This window comes from Saccoglossus kowalevskii, chromosome 8 (genome assembly GCF_978046115.1).
Source record: "Saccoglossus kowalevskii chromosome 8, keSacKowa6.1, whole genome shotgun sequence".
Lineage (NCBI taxonomy): Eukaryota > Metazoa > Hemichordata > Enteropneusta > Harrimaniidae > Saccoglossus > Saccoglossus kowalevskii.
The window spans coordinates 8,246,370-8,260,342 of record NC_140648.1 but is presented as its reverse complement, the minus strand read 5'-3'; the positions used below and the strand labels follow the sequence as shown (position 1 = coordinate 8,260,342).

Sequence of the window (13,973 nt, the reverse complement as noted above, 5' to 3'; positions counted from 1 at the left end):
TAGAGCATTATCAGACCATTCTGTTCAGCAGTTTTCTCAAACGGCTTGACGAAAAAAGTTACGGAAGAAAGAAAGAAGAAAGAAAAAACCGGACAATAAGAATAGGGGCCTCGCCCTTTGGGCTTGGGCCCCTAAAGAAGAAAGAAAAAACCGGACAATAAGAATAGGGGCCTCGCCCTTTGGGCTTGGGCCCCTAAAAAACCGAACAATAAGAATAGGGGCCTCGCCCTTTGGGCTTGGGCCCCTAAAAAAACCGGACAATAAGAATAGGGGCCTCGCCCTTCGGGCTTGGGCCCCTAAAAACCGAACAATAAGAATAGGGGCCTCGCCCTTTGGGCTTGGGCCCCTAAAAAACTGAACGATAATAATAGGGGCCTCGCCCTTTGGGCTTGGGCCCCTAATAAAAATTGTACAGTATGTAAAACTATCCCTCTGGAGGTGTACGATACAAATTATACTTCATTACTGACACAGGGGGCGTGAGTCATTTTGCACGATTACTCAGGAGGGTGGAGTGATCCTACGGTAACACGATACATCCAACAAAATGTACAGCAAGTCTCGGAAGTATTGGGAATACATTTGCAAACTCGATGTCTATTGGCTAACTGCTTTGATTTTGACTAAACTCTCCGTATATATCGTCAGTCAGTGTTGTGTCGAACGGTGATCTGAAGTCTCATCCCTCGTAAGCCTTAGCTTTTGTCATTGTGCAAATTCATTTTTAGTTCAATACCTTTCTCGATTGAACAGTCATAACAGTTTTCCCTACTTAGAAGCTAACAAAATACAAGGAACAATGACGATGTATAATCACATTGTTGTCAGTGGGGGAAGCACACAAGTTCTAAATAAAAAAAAAACGCCAAATTTTTTGAGTTTACCTTGTGAATTAAATTGTTTTAGACCCTTATCTAACAATCATTGCAAGCCTTAATTAAGATTCACACTTTGTAAGCGAATGATTTTAGCACGTTTCCTTAAGGTGACAGTGAAATATGAGTTGTGTTCTCTAAACTGTGTGGAAACCCGCAGTAAGCTTGCTACAAACTTCCTACTAGATTGCCACAACTTACAACTGTGAGGGCAGTCTAGTCACACCACAGAACACACCATTTAATTTAATAGTAATCAGATTTGAATTAAAGACACATGAATACGCATATCACAGGATTTATTACTGGGTGTATTTATTATGAAACTGATTGAAGCTTGTACAATAACTGTCGTTTGATATTACACATCAAGCAATGTGTTCCATCTAAGTACGAACGAATATATAGACACGACACTAAACAGATCTCATAATTTAATAATTCTTTTCACATAGCTACATTATACCATATACATATATATATGTATTATACAATATGAAGTTGTATAAAAAAAAAACAATGGTGTAAATATCTGTTCTGAAACTATCTGTAAACTCGACCCAAGTATCTGGCGGCAAGGGTTAAAGAATGTCAACAATGATAGAGAGTAACCGACAAACGTCGTCAATGGCAGTGTTGAAAGCACGTCGCCAATGGTCCCAAACATGCGAAGTTACTTGTCACAACTGCAGGAAGAAAAAAGGAAATATTATCAACCTGATGAAAAAAAAATACCTCATTGATTAATTCTTTGTTGATTTCAATTTGTCAGCTACTTATGCCAGGTACTTTAATTTGCTGGATACCTTATGCGTTTCTGTACATGTCAAATGTGGAACTATCGTTATAATTGCGTGAGTTGATTTTGATAACGTAATGTTGAATGAAACTTTATCAGTCACGTGAATGTAGCTCTCACCTGACCAACCAATAATCTACAAACGCAAATTTGTTCTTTGCTGTTTCGCCGTTAGGTAACAGGAAGTCATTTTTCGGGTCACCGTCGTTGTTTCCTAGAAGACCGCAACATTTCCCCTCCAGGCCAGGTGAGATCTTAACATCGGCAACATATCCCTTATCTGTATAGGACATAGAAAATTTCTCGTAGTAACTGAAAACTGCCACGCCATTCCTGTCTGTTAAAGAGAGTTTATCAGTACCAAAAACAGCGTCTTCTGCCGATGAAACTAGCTGCCCGTTGATCTAGAATGAATGAATAAATGAATGAATAAACTGAAAGTAGTAACTGGAAATTGCCGCAACATTCCTGTCTATTAAGGAGAGTTTATCAGTACCAAAAACAGCGTCTTCTGCCGATGAAACTAGCTGCCCGTTGATCTAGAATGAATGAATAAATGAATGAATAAACTGAAAGTAGTAACTGGAAATTGCCGCAACATTTCTGTCAGTTAAGGGAAGTCTACCGGTGAAAATGATTGGCCGTTTGATCTAGAAACAAACAAACAAACAAACAAACAGACAAATAAATAAATAAATAATAAATAAATAAATCTAACCTTAATTAAGCCATCTTTTCCCAGTGTCACGACGACGTCTCGAACACGTGCAGTAATGAGACTAACCCGGCTCACATTCATTCCATAGTATACAGTTGGTTCGTTTGTCATCGTTATTTCCCAGTCGTCATCAGAACAGTCTTTGACCAAGATATAAGTACAGACGCCCTGGAACGAATATATTCTGCCATCCAAAGTTAAGATGTGAGGGTCGCCGCTTCCACCGCCATCTATTATGAATAATGACAATAATTGGCCTGTATCATTTATGACATATGTCTGTTAATAACACTAATCTCACGCAAAAAAATAGTGTCATATTGGTAATATGTGTGACATAAATTTCCAAAGCACCGTCTGGAGAACTGATGACATCACCAAATTAACATACTAGTATTACAGAACAGCACAATTACCCCAGACTTGAGCAAACATAAGCAGTCATTGTATACAATCATATAGAAACATATGTATGTAATTGCATGTAATTGAACTCAGGCAAACAAATACAGAACTGGTTTGAAAGATATATTTGAAAATTGTAAATACATTAATTGCCTGAATAAATGGAACTTTGTGTAAGCTGTAGCTCCCACAGGGAAAACAAGAAACACAACCCCCACATAGGGGCCGCAATGTTTTGATATACACTGTTGAGAAAAATAATTTTACTGCCGCCTGCAGCGGCTTGCTCGATTTTGGCTACGTCACTCCATATGTCGCGAAAGTAGTCAAAATATCGTGGTATGCTTGTCCCGAGAGCATGGAAGTGGGTTATTATCCTTGTTGTTCCCGTGTTTAGCGGTGACATAATTCAGCCCATTGTGATTTGAGTACGTACCGTCTTCACAGCAAACTTCGTTTGGATTTTCACATTTATTCTCGTCTCCGTTGTCCTCTGATATGGTTTCTGTTTCGTTACAACTTGTTTTACATACTCCAATATTTTGGAGGTCACATTGATCTGTAAACACCAATGTAATGGGTGTATTAGTTCATATTTCACATTTACGTCTCAGTGATGATCCTCTTTTCCAACAAACAATGAATAATTCGTAATTGTAAAAACATGAAATCTTTAAAATGAAAACAATCACTAGACGTATCAAGCCGTATCAAGTACATACGGACACTCAGTGTTTTGGCCAAAAAGACAATGAATAGTATTATATAATAAGTAAATAGGAGCGATTATGTAACCTATGATGCTGAGCAATACAGTAATTTTCGTTATTGTATTCATTTTATCGTTTATTGTATTGGCAACAACACGATGGTTCAGTTACTGCCATTGTTGAAGTATGCGCTGCTGGCTTGACTCCCATTTTCACGGTCGAGCTGGTCCCTTCGATCCAATATTTTTAGATTTTTGGCCATTTTAGCAAATTGGCGAACACTTCAATTGTAGAACCAGAAAGCCCCCGCAACGTCGATCTTTTTGGATTCAGTTTTCAACTGGCTCCTGAGCACTCCCAGCCAAAATCAAGGTGAGTATTCCTCTCCCCTGGGGGTATCGGTAATCATGACCATAGCATGTCCGTATATTGAAACAGCAGGCTGCATGCTGTTGCGGGGAACGGTGGGCCGAAGCGACATTCGATGTCAGGCGCAAACCACGGCCAACACTGTACATTTTGTAAATAACCTAATACACGGCAAGGTAATTAGTATGTTAAATTAATTCATGATCTGAGTGAGTGTACTGTACTCAGATTACAGAAATAACACGTGATCGATGCCTATTTTTACATTACTTACCCGGCCTTTTAATAATTGGGGCTGCCCTCTCACTTTCATCTGGAAAATTAAAAAAAAAACATGACAAATGTTCTGTTTTGTATTGTATGGCGTTGCACTGCACAACGCGTCGTTGCATTGTACTAAACTATTCTATTCTATTCTATTCTATTCTATTCTATTCTATTCTATTCTATTCTATTCTATTCTATTCTATTCTATTCTATTCTATTCTATATTTCACAGTCCGTATACCTTTTGCCATAGAAAGTGCAGACAATCTTCTTTCCTGTGAACATGATGGAAATAATGTATACGTTAAAACTCTGAAGAGATGAAGATTGAGTGCTTAGGTAATCAATGTTGAGCAACTTGTGTCTGTTATCATGTTATTCGTTTTTGCCAATGTATATTTAATTGTACCTTTGGTGCATTAAGTAGCAATATGGGAAAACGAGTTAAAAATTTATCTGTGATTCAGACATTCTCAAAAATTAAATAAGCATGCGGTAGTGCAATGCCGTATCAATGTTTATCTAAGGAATTACCCTGCGGACGATTTTACTATTGCCGTGTATCACTGTCTAGACTAGTAAATATAAGCACTGTTTTTAATACTTTCAGTCCGCGAATAACCTGTGCGGGACATGTTCGTTGGGTTGCATGCTATACCCCGTGTCTCATTTTTTTCTGTATCTGCCTTTGTTTTATAGCTACGCTCCAATTTATTCGATAATCATAATAAGGCATGAACCAAGCTTAATGTTCGCATACAATATACTATAAGTATATCTGATTGGGCTGTTTAGCATAGAAGTGAAAACAAAATTGAAAAGAAATATATTAGCAAGAAACATATTCCAGAAAAGAAGAAATATTTCTATGAGATAAATTGTTACATTACTATCGTACTAATCGTGACGTGGCACAATTCGTACACTTGTTTGTAGCCCTGCCAAGTCGGCGTGATTTAAAGCGCCCTCACCGACGTGAGTTTGCATGTGGCGCCGGTTTGGTGTCGATATATAGTATGTATACTCGACATAAATTAGGTGTACGTGATTAATTAGACTGTCGAAAGTCGCGTGATCAATTTAAAAATACATATGATACTTATTCACATAAGAACCACAACCTGGCTCGAGTAAATGGTAATCATAACATTATGCAAATTATGTCCCAGTAGCCAATACAAGCTTCAGCCCAGGTAAAACAAAATGCCTAAAATTTTGCTCACAAACTTGTTCTTACCAACAAGGGCTGAAGTTAAATTTGGAGGGTTTGACAAGCTGTTTCGATTGCTCCTAATTTGGGAGTGAAGGAAGTTATCTTAAAGCGCGGTGGTCGTCGCGCAGCGCGTGTTCAAATTTCATGTAAATAAACAATGTATTTTACACGCGTTGTATACGTTGCTATGAGTCCCATATCGAACAGTGCGCGGCGTGACGACCACCGGCCTTTAATTGAACTTTATTCAAATTTCTCCATCGGGTCGAACCTGAATATCTTGTTTAACTTTTCCTACTTCCGTTAGTGCCTGATAAATGACCCTAATTGTTTCCGATATTATAATGACAAATTAAATTTAATCGTCCGATAACAATATTTTAGTATGTTCATGGTGTTATGGAGAGAAATACCCCATTGAAACTGCCCAGATAAGAGTGCAAATTGTGACTTGGAACCCCCGATGACGTGGCAGATAACGACCACACATATCGGACCGAACACTTGATATCGGAAGGCAAATATGACACTATCTAGCCCGATAACAGACCCATTTTACCATTTCCGGCAAATTAGTACACGTGACAGTCTTTTACAAGGGGGTTGACCCTGGGTCAATCATAGCACTCACCATGAGTGAAATACATTACACTCACCAGTCACCAAGGTAACCTACTTATCAAACGAATGTACTTTCTTCCGTTTCTCGAGTGCTTACATCGCCAGATTACACATTTGTTGGAAATATGACGTCACATAACATATTTTTACTATAGATACTATGTAAATACCAACGAACTTACTTTGAATACCCCAGGTGCAGCTGTTACCATGGCAGCAGATAGCATAGCTATGACAACCACAATGACGAGCTTCATAATGACTGAAAGTATTAATTGACAGAAACAGTGAGCTGCTTTTTGCATCGTTCATGTTATTACTGTCAATAACGAGCTTCGGAACGCGTTTTTCATATGTCAATGTAACTGAGAGAGAACTGGTTGTAAATTAAATGCCCGACACCGACATAATTATATCTTCAGACCGTCGGACAATAATATGAATTGAAAAAAAAAACTAAAAGAGAAGAAGCGTGCCCAATTGGCTAAGAAGTTCGGTCGCTTTGTTATTATTCGATAACTTAAATGAAAACTTCCACACTGGGTTCGCAATCTCAATCATCAGTGAAGTGTTTAGCGGATGTCTAAGACCACAGGAATATACACTGATACAGTGATGTTACAAATGCTGCGATACTATTATGAGATACATTGACCAATCGATATTTTCAATGAGTTATTTCATTCACGTGATCCTTTATTCAATGTATAGCTTGGTGACATTATAACCTCAATCTGAAATCGTGAAGTTTGATTCACACAAAGAGCCAAACGTTATTTCGACCAAACCTTATCTAAATGTACCACGACGACTTAGATAAAGTAAACTAAATGACCTGGGTGACCCCTGCACGATTCCCCACTTCACTGGAATATCGATGCCTTTATCAGAACAACTAGCAACATTTAATTGAAAACTATATATCTGCCAGGATACCACATTTTTACATAGCTGTATAACATATTTCATCAATGCAATGTCATGTCAGTTCAATACCAAATTATTTAACAGGTTGTCACGTACAATGCTGCACACACCGCCTGTATAGATGGTCATATCATGTACATGGCATATAAATTATAATACGATAAAATATCGTTGTACTTACGATTTTCCTGACGTTATATTCGAATTTACTAAGATAAGACACTTCCTCGACTGGTACACCTAAAATCGATGAGTCTAGTCGTAGTTCTTCAGAGAAACAATTTATAAGACATCTATAATAAACTGTGCAATTAATCAAACCAGACTGTTAAACCGATTTGACTCTCATATTGGACCAACCCATCATTGCACCCTCCCCTTTACTGTATTGACCAATCAGTGTTTCCAATAAGACTCCCGGTCTTGACATCAATGTGACGTCAGCACTGACGTACTGTAATTATACATAATCAGACCAAAATAGGTAAAACGATATACAAATATGTCAGTTGTTTGTTTTTACCAAGAGACATGGTTACTAAAAAAGACCGTGCCAGAGATGACAGCTGCAGAACACACCTTTATTTGTGACCTGAGATGCGCTAGAAAATAACCAAATAATTGCAGAACCGATTCATGACCACCCTGTACTTTATAATCAATCCCAGAATTCGTGTGAATCACAACAAGTATATTAAGTGAAATCATTTTCTTCAACTGTGTATTTTGGATGATTGCAGTGATTTGGAACATAGGCTAGAATCAATGTGTGTAAGTGTAGTTTTGTTCCGAGTTTCTCTGCGCCAGCGCAAAAGCAGCACACACATACTCATGGTATGAGTATTTAGTGTATATGTGGGCATTACACACTGAGGTAGATTTTCAGGACAAGTCCAATGTATCGTGTTCAAACATTACACATATATTCTTCATTCAGTTCACAAGAGCTGATAAGTTGTTGGGGTTAAGAACAATTTCACAGAATTTGATGATTTTGTACGTTCACTGAGGAACGGGACAAGACACAGACAAACAATTCTACGTCCCGCTCCGAATGGATTACAAACCCGAAAAACGCGGATCTGGCAAGTGGCCGTATGCACTCCTTTTTTTTTTACTGAGGAGTGAGCAAACGAAAACGTAGTTAATCTTCCTGATTTTGAACGAACAGGTAAAAACCCATAAGTATATCAATTGAAATATCTTTTGGTAGTGTGATTTCACAAACCATTCAAGTTCCAAAAAGACGATGCTCACATCCATGACGTAATTGTAACGTCATAAACTCATCCAAACACCTATTAAATTTGACTTGTATATGTACTATAACTAACACCACTCGGTGAATTATAATTATATGTTTTGGTGCAAATATCAAGGTTTGATGTGTCTGTCTTTTGACCCTGCACACACCAGTCACCCTCTCTGCATCCGACCATCAGTGAAAGGTCATAGGCGTAAAGCCCAGCTATGAATATACTCACAGATCACAGAATGATAACCTTACACATGTGTATTTGTAATTCCCAATGAGAGAACACAAATGCAAACAGGACAGCGGATACAACTCAGATAGCTAAGTAAATATCTCACAGATAAGATTCGACTATCTACTTAAACACACGTCAGAGTGTACGAACGATTTGGAGTATACAACGCTTCAGAAACTTAATTACATTAACCCGAGTCTGAGCCGAGCTTTCCATGTTCAAGCTAGGAATCTGTTAGTGAACGAGCATTGAATAGCACAATTTGTCTAACTGTATTGATAGATGCATTACATGTTAGTCGCCAAAGGAGGTAATATTCGGTTCCTCTCTGATCTTTTCATATCACTTGTAAACACTTTTTGGCAAATACAATGATGATAGTGAAACTGATTAGCGATATCATTCATTTGAATATCTTTCTCCATGTTTGATAAGCTGTGTGACGTCATCTGATTATCCACATCGTGTATTTTTCAACACTTACTTTACAGAGATTTAGGAATATTTTTACTAAAAACACAACCTTTGAAAAAGTATTATACAATAATATAAAAATTGTACATATTTTAAATATAAACAATGTATATACTGAAATGGTTGTAGACTGAGTACTGAAACTCTATGAACGACCTTAAAACAGGATTCCAAAGTCTTTTCCATGACGTACGATATTCAGAATAGGTAACACAATGGATGGAGGGTCTAGTCGACTAGTCGAGCAAACTGTTCTGTGGTTATGTTATCCACTTATATATAACTTGCTGCTTCAATTTCATTTGAGCCAATATATATATATATATATATATATATATATATATATATATATATATATATATATATATATATATATATATATACCAGTTTACGTAGACCTGATTCTATTCACTCTTATCACTACACAACTGTGACTCTGTCTCGCCGCTTAATAACATGAAATGACGTAGAGGGCAGTAAAACAAACAACCGTACGTGTGGTAAACTTGAAATGGATTCTACAATTTACATGCGATCCATGTAAACAGTGCCCTTACGGAATAACAGTAAATAGTGGCCTGTGGTTTACTTTATCAAATGCCTTAGTTGAACTGCTACCAAGCGCATTCATATATGGCGGATACGTTTTTGAGAATCACTGGCAGGATACAAGGATTGGCGGTTTAATTTTTTTTTGAACCAAGAGTTTGTCAGTAGTCGGTAGGGAGTAAAGAATCACATCTCTTGAGCAAGATATGATCTAGGATCTATTATTATTATTATTATTATTATTATTATTATTATTATTATTATTATTATTATTATTATTATTATTATTATTGTTATTGTTGTTGTTGTTATTACGTACAACTTATTTTGCACTATTTCAACTGTTGGCTTTCACGATTGCCAACACAAAAACCTGCTACTTTCTTTTTTCTATTCAACATAGTGGTATATGTTATTCAAAACTACATTACAAAAAAAAATGATTTTTAAAATAAATATTAATTGAATGAATCTACTACCCACCTAATTTAATTCAAAATATCGACCACCATTTATTTCAAATAGAAATTTTGCTCACCTGCCGACTTGCAACTTTTGCTCACTGAATTTTGCTCACCACAATTGTATTCACAAAATTTTGCCCCCAATTTACCCACATAGCTCCCTCTGGAAGAGGGATATCAGCGAATAGCTCGTTATTACATACAAATAAAAGCCCTTATTTCAATAATTGAAGAATAACACATTAACTCTGAGCTATAGTTCTAAAGCAGAATTATACTAATTATTGCGAAGTACATTCACAGCTAGTGCATTAATTAAGGCATAATTGAAAAAGACACTCCAGACGTGCCGAAATGATGTAACTTCTTTAAATGAAAAAAAAGAACTACCATCTTGTAATTATTACCTTTATGGCACGTATGGTATCATATCTATAAATCCCAAAATGTAGTTCATCATCTCGATGGCAAATGGAACTCTTTTCCGAATCACAGAGTGCGACATTCATTATTGTTTTTGGGGAGGGGGGGGTTACCACTTAAGGTAGAAATGCAGGGTTGCAGTTGCTGTAAAACTATGTTTGCAATGAACACACTTTTAAAGTTGAATCAAATACAGATTGTTTGCCTTGACACAGAAATGCTGCCACCAACGTCTGGATGGCCGTGAGATTAATGGCAATGTATATGAACACAGTAATATGGTACGCTTGTCAAATTAGCATAACTTGGATGAAATCTGTCTAGTCTGAACATATAATCAAACACGGGGACTGCTGAGCAATTAACTATACCTCATATAGCATTGTTCAATGCTGGTAGTGGTCAGGCTATTGAGCACTCTCCATCCCAGAGTTCTTAGCGCTGACAGTAATTTGAAGAAGCGCCATCTTGCGTCACGGTGGAGAGTGGCAATTGAGATGGGAAAATTGATCCAAAGCAAATTTCTCAGATGGATTTATTTTTTTTCGATAAAAATTCACCATTATTTTTAATAGTTCGATTAATAGTAAAATTGATTGTACACAGAACGGTAATTAATGATCAGACTAGTCATTCGTATTTGCTGTATCTGCACTATCTTTTAATAAATTAACGCCGAATAAATACATTTGTCACATAATATAAGATTATAATTAATATAGAAATATCTCAATATACAAATTTAAGTAGGTAGTATCGGTAGTCGTCGATTGTGCGGAATCACGCATCACATCTGTAGGAAAAAAAGGATTAATTGAAATTAATTCAACCAATTTATACCAGCGAAGCGTTTTGGCAACAGAGGGCGCGATTTATAGAAAAGGTGTATTACTATTTTCCTAAAATCGTTATAGATAAATATACGCTGAAATTCAATTTATAACTCCACAGTCGAATGTATTTTACATGCGTTGTTCACAATACATCGCAATGGAACGACAACGTTTCAGAACGACTAAGTCGCGTTCCTGCTTTCTTTATATCTTACCTGACCAACCAACTGTCAACAAACACGTCTGTGTCATCTGTTGTTTCGCCGTTAGGTAACATGAAATCATTTTTCGGGTCACCGTCGTTGTTTCCTAGAAGACCGCAACATTTCCCCTCCAGGCCTGGTGAGATCTTAACATCTGCAACATATCCCTTATCAGTATAGGACATAGAAAATGTCTCGTGGTAACTGAAAACTGCCACGCCATCCCTGTCTATTAAAGAGAGTTTATCAGTACCGAAATCAATTTCTTCTACCGATGAAAATGACTGCCCGTTGACCTAGAATAAATAAATAAATAAATAAATAAATAAATAAATAAATAAATAAATAAATAAATAAATAAATAAATAAATAAATAAATAAACAAACAAACAAACAAATAAATAAATAAATAAATAAATAAATAAATAAATAAATAAATAAATAAATAAATAAATAAATATTAGTCTAACCGTAATTTGTTTATCACGACCAAGTGATACGACGTAGGCTCCCACACGTGCAGTTATGCTGCCAACTCGGCCCACAGCTTTGCCATGAAGTGTACCGGGTATGTTTGTCAGCGTTATTTCCCAGTTGTTATCATAACAATCTTTGACCAAGATGTAAGTGCACACGCCCTGGAACGAATATTTTCTGCCATCCAAAGTCACGATGTGAGGGTCACCGCTTCCACCGCCAGCTGTCACGATGAACGTAAAAACGTAAAATCAGACACATGTGTTGAAATACTTATATACAAAGTTGTATAATGTTTACGGATGACCCTGTATGATTCCCAGTGAAGACAAGTATTCCGCTGTTTATAACATGCGCATATCTATGTCTTCTCATTGTACCTATGCATATGTATCTTCAAGAGCGAAGTATCATACGGTCAGATTACTTACCGGTTTCACAGCAATATTCATTTGGTTTCTCACATTTAGCCCCGTTACCGTCGGGCTCCGAAGGAATCTCCATTTCACCGCACACTTCTTTACATTCTCCGATGTTTTCGAGGTCACATCGATCTGTGTTAAATAAAGGTGGGTCGCCATCATTTAATTGTATGAGTTTTATAAATTTTTAACACTTCTATGTATTTAAAGTAATAGTATATCTATCACATAACGTACAATATATTAGTGAATGTACTCAAAGTACTCTTTATCTCGTAACGTACAGATCTCAGTGAGTGAGTGTAACCAAAATATTACTTAGCTTACCAGGCCGTGGAATAACTGGAGCTGACTTTTTACTTTCATCTGTAATATAAATCATAACATATATGATAATACATACACTAAGAAAAGTTAATGTCAGTTGATATAATTATCATTTTATCTAATCTAAACTGTACTCTTTCAAATCCATTTTTTAGATTTTAAAAAAATGCTTATACCTTTTGCCGCAGAAAACGCTGACGATCGTTTTTCCTGTGAATAATAATTGAATAATGGTCTGTTAACACTGATAAGGACTGGCACAGTATTGGTAATGGTGATGTGACGAGCATTGCTAGCTCTTTCTGCATTGCGAATCGCTTGCACATTTGCTCAGACGTGACAAACGAAGTGCAAGTAGTTAGCCAATTGCCATGACAGATGCGATGAAATCTAACCTCGGAGTTGACAGGAGATCACATGACCGAACTGTCATTTTGTCGTACTGTATGATCGAAGACAATTATTTATTCCGTTGAAAGATTATTTCATCGTTTGCACCCTTCTTATTTACCACAGAACTTACCTGGGATACTTTGGGAGCAGCCGTTACCACGGTAACGGAAAATATTGCTACGACAACCGCAATGACTAGCTTCATGGTGTTGTTGGCTAGAATGATAATGAGTTTGAATAAGAAAAACGATATCTTTGTGAGCTTTCATTTTGTATTGTTACCGGTATGATGGGCACACGTATGATGTCACACATTTGACAATATATACATCTGTAGATCTGTTTTGCTAGTTAGACGTTGAGATAATCGATCATTTGCATAATACATCATATCTAAACGAAGCGGTCACATGATATAATCAGCGAAAGCTACACACCCAATGCCATGAAACAATATACACCCGAGCATAACATATGTAATGACGATGCTTAGAATCCACGCCATGATATGCCCTGTTAAAATGAAAACCATTGCTGGTTGGAATTGTGATTCGAGTTGAGATATAACTGTATTGTCATTGTGGAAACGGAATTGAAATACTAGTAGTCGACTGAGCCGAACCGACCAGATAGTCAAAATATTTCTCTCTTATTGGATTTATTAATGATAATGCGTTTGGCATTAAGATTACGGAATACTGATGTGTCGGTATGGATCTTGCGTCGACAGCGGGACCTCGAAAACATACAGTGCGTTCTGTAGGAATATCAAATCCAAAATATTATCACTCCTATTGTATGAATTATTTAGATATATAATGTCAGCTCAATTGTACTTGTGAGTAGTGGTATACAGTGGTATGCGTTAACAGTGTTATGCACGGTATAACATCATGATAAATAACGCGGTACTTACTTTGTTTTCCGACGTTAAATTGGAGTTTACTAAGACTTGTCACCCTCAGTTGGAATATCGACTGGTACACCTGAAGCCAACGAATTAATTCACAGTTC

At 36.8% G+C, this 13,973-nt stretch overlaps 2 protein-coding genes across 2 annotated transcripts; both read right to left on the bottom strand.

Annotated features, from left to right (window-relative positions):
• Positions 1-1,165: 1,165 nt before the first annotated feature.
• Positions 1,166-7,206, bottom strand: LOC100373908 (kielin/chordin-like protein). Its single transcript, XM_002731819.4, has 8 exons — positions 7,086-7,206; positions 6,160-6,239; positions 4,385-4,418; positions 4,151-4,189; positions 3,234-3,356; positions 2,393-2,622; positions 1,795-2,078; positions 1,166-1,561 (listed from the first exon to the last, which is right to left on the bottom strand). Exons 2-8 carry the CDS (start codon positions 6,232-6,234, stop codon positions 1,549-1,551), a joined length of 798 nt encoding a protein of 265 aa, XP_002731865.2. The 5' UTR covers positions 6,235-6,239; positions 7,086-7,206; the 3' UTR covers positions 1,166-1,548.
• A 3,737-nt stretch (positions 7,207-10,943) lies between these two features.
• Positions 10,944-13,973, bottom strand: LOC102804801 (BMP-binding endothelial regulator protein-like). The gene is made up of 8 exons (XM_006812815.3): positions 13,876-13,973; positions 13,090-13,175; positions 12,743-12,776; positions 12,567-12,605; positions 12,249-12,371; positions 11,811-12,040; positions 11,353-11,636; positions 10,944-11,097 (listed from the first exon to the last, which is right to left on the bottom strand). Exons 2-8 carry the CDS (start codon positions 13,162-13,164, stop codon positions 11,085-11,087), a joined length of 798 nt encoding a protein of 265 aa, XP_006812878.1. The 5' UTR covers positions 13,165-13,175; positions 13,876-13,973; the 3' UTR covers positions 10,944-11,084.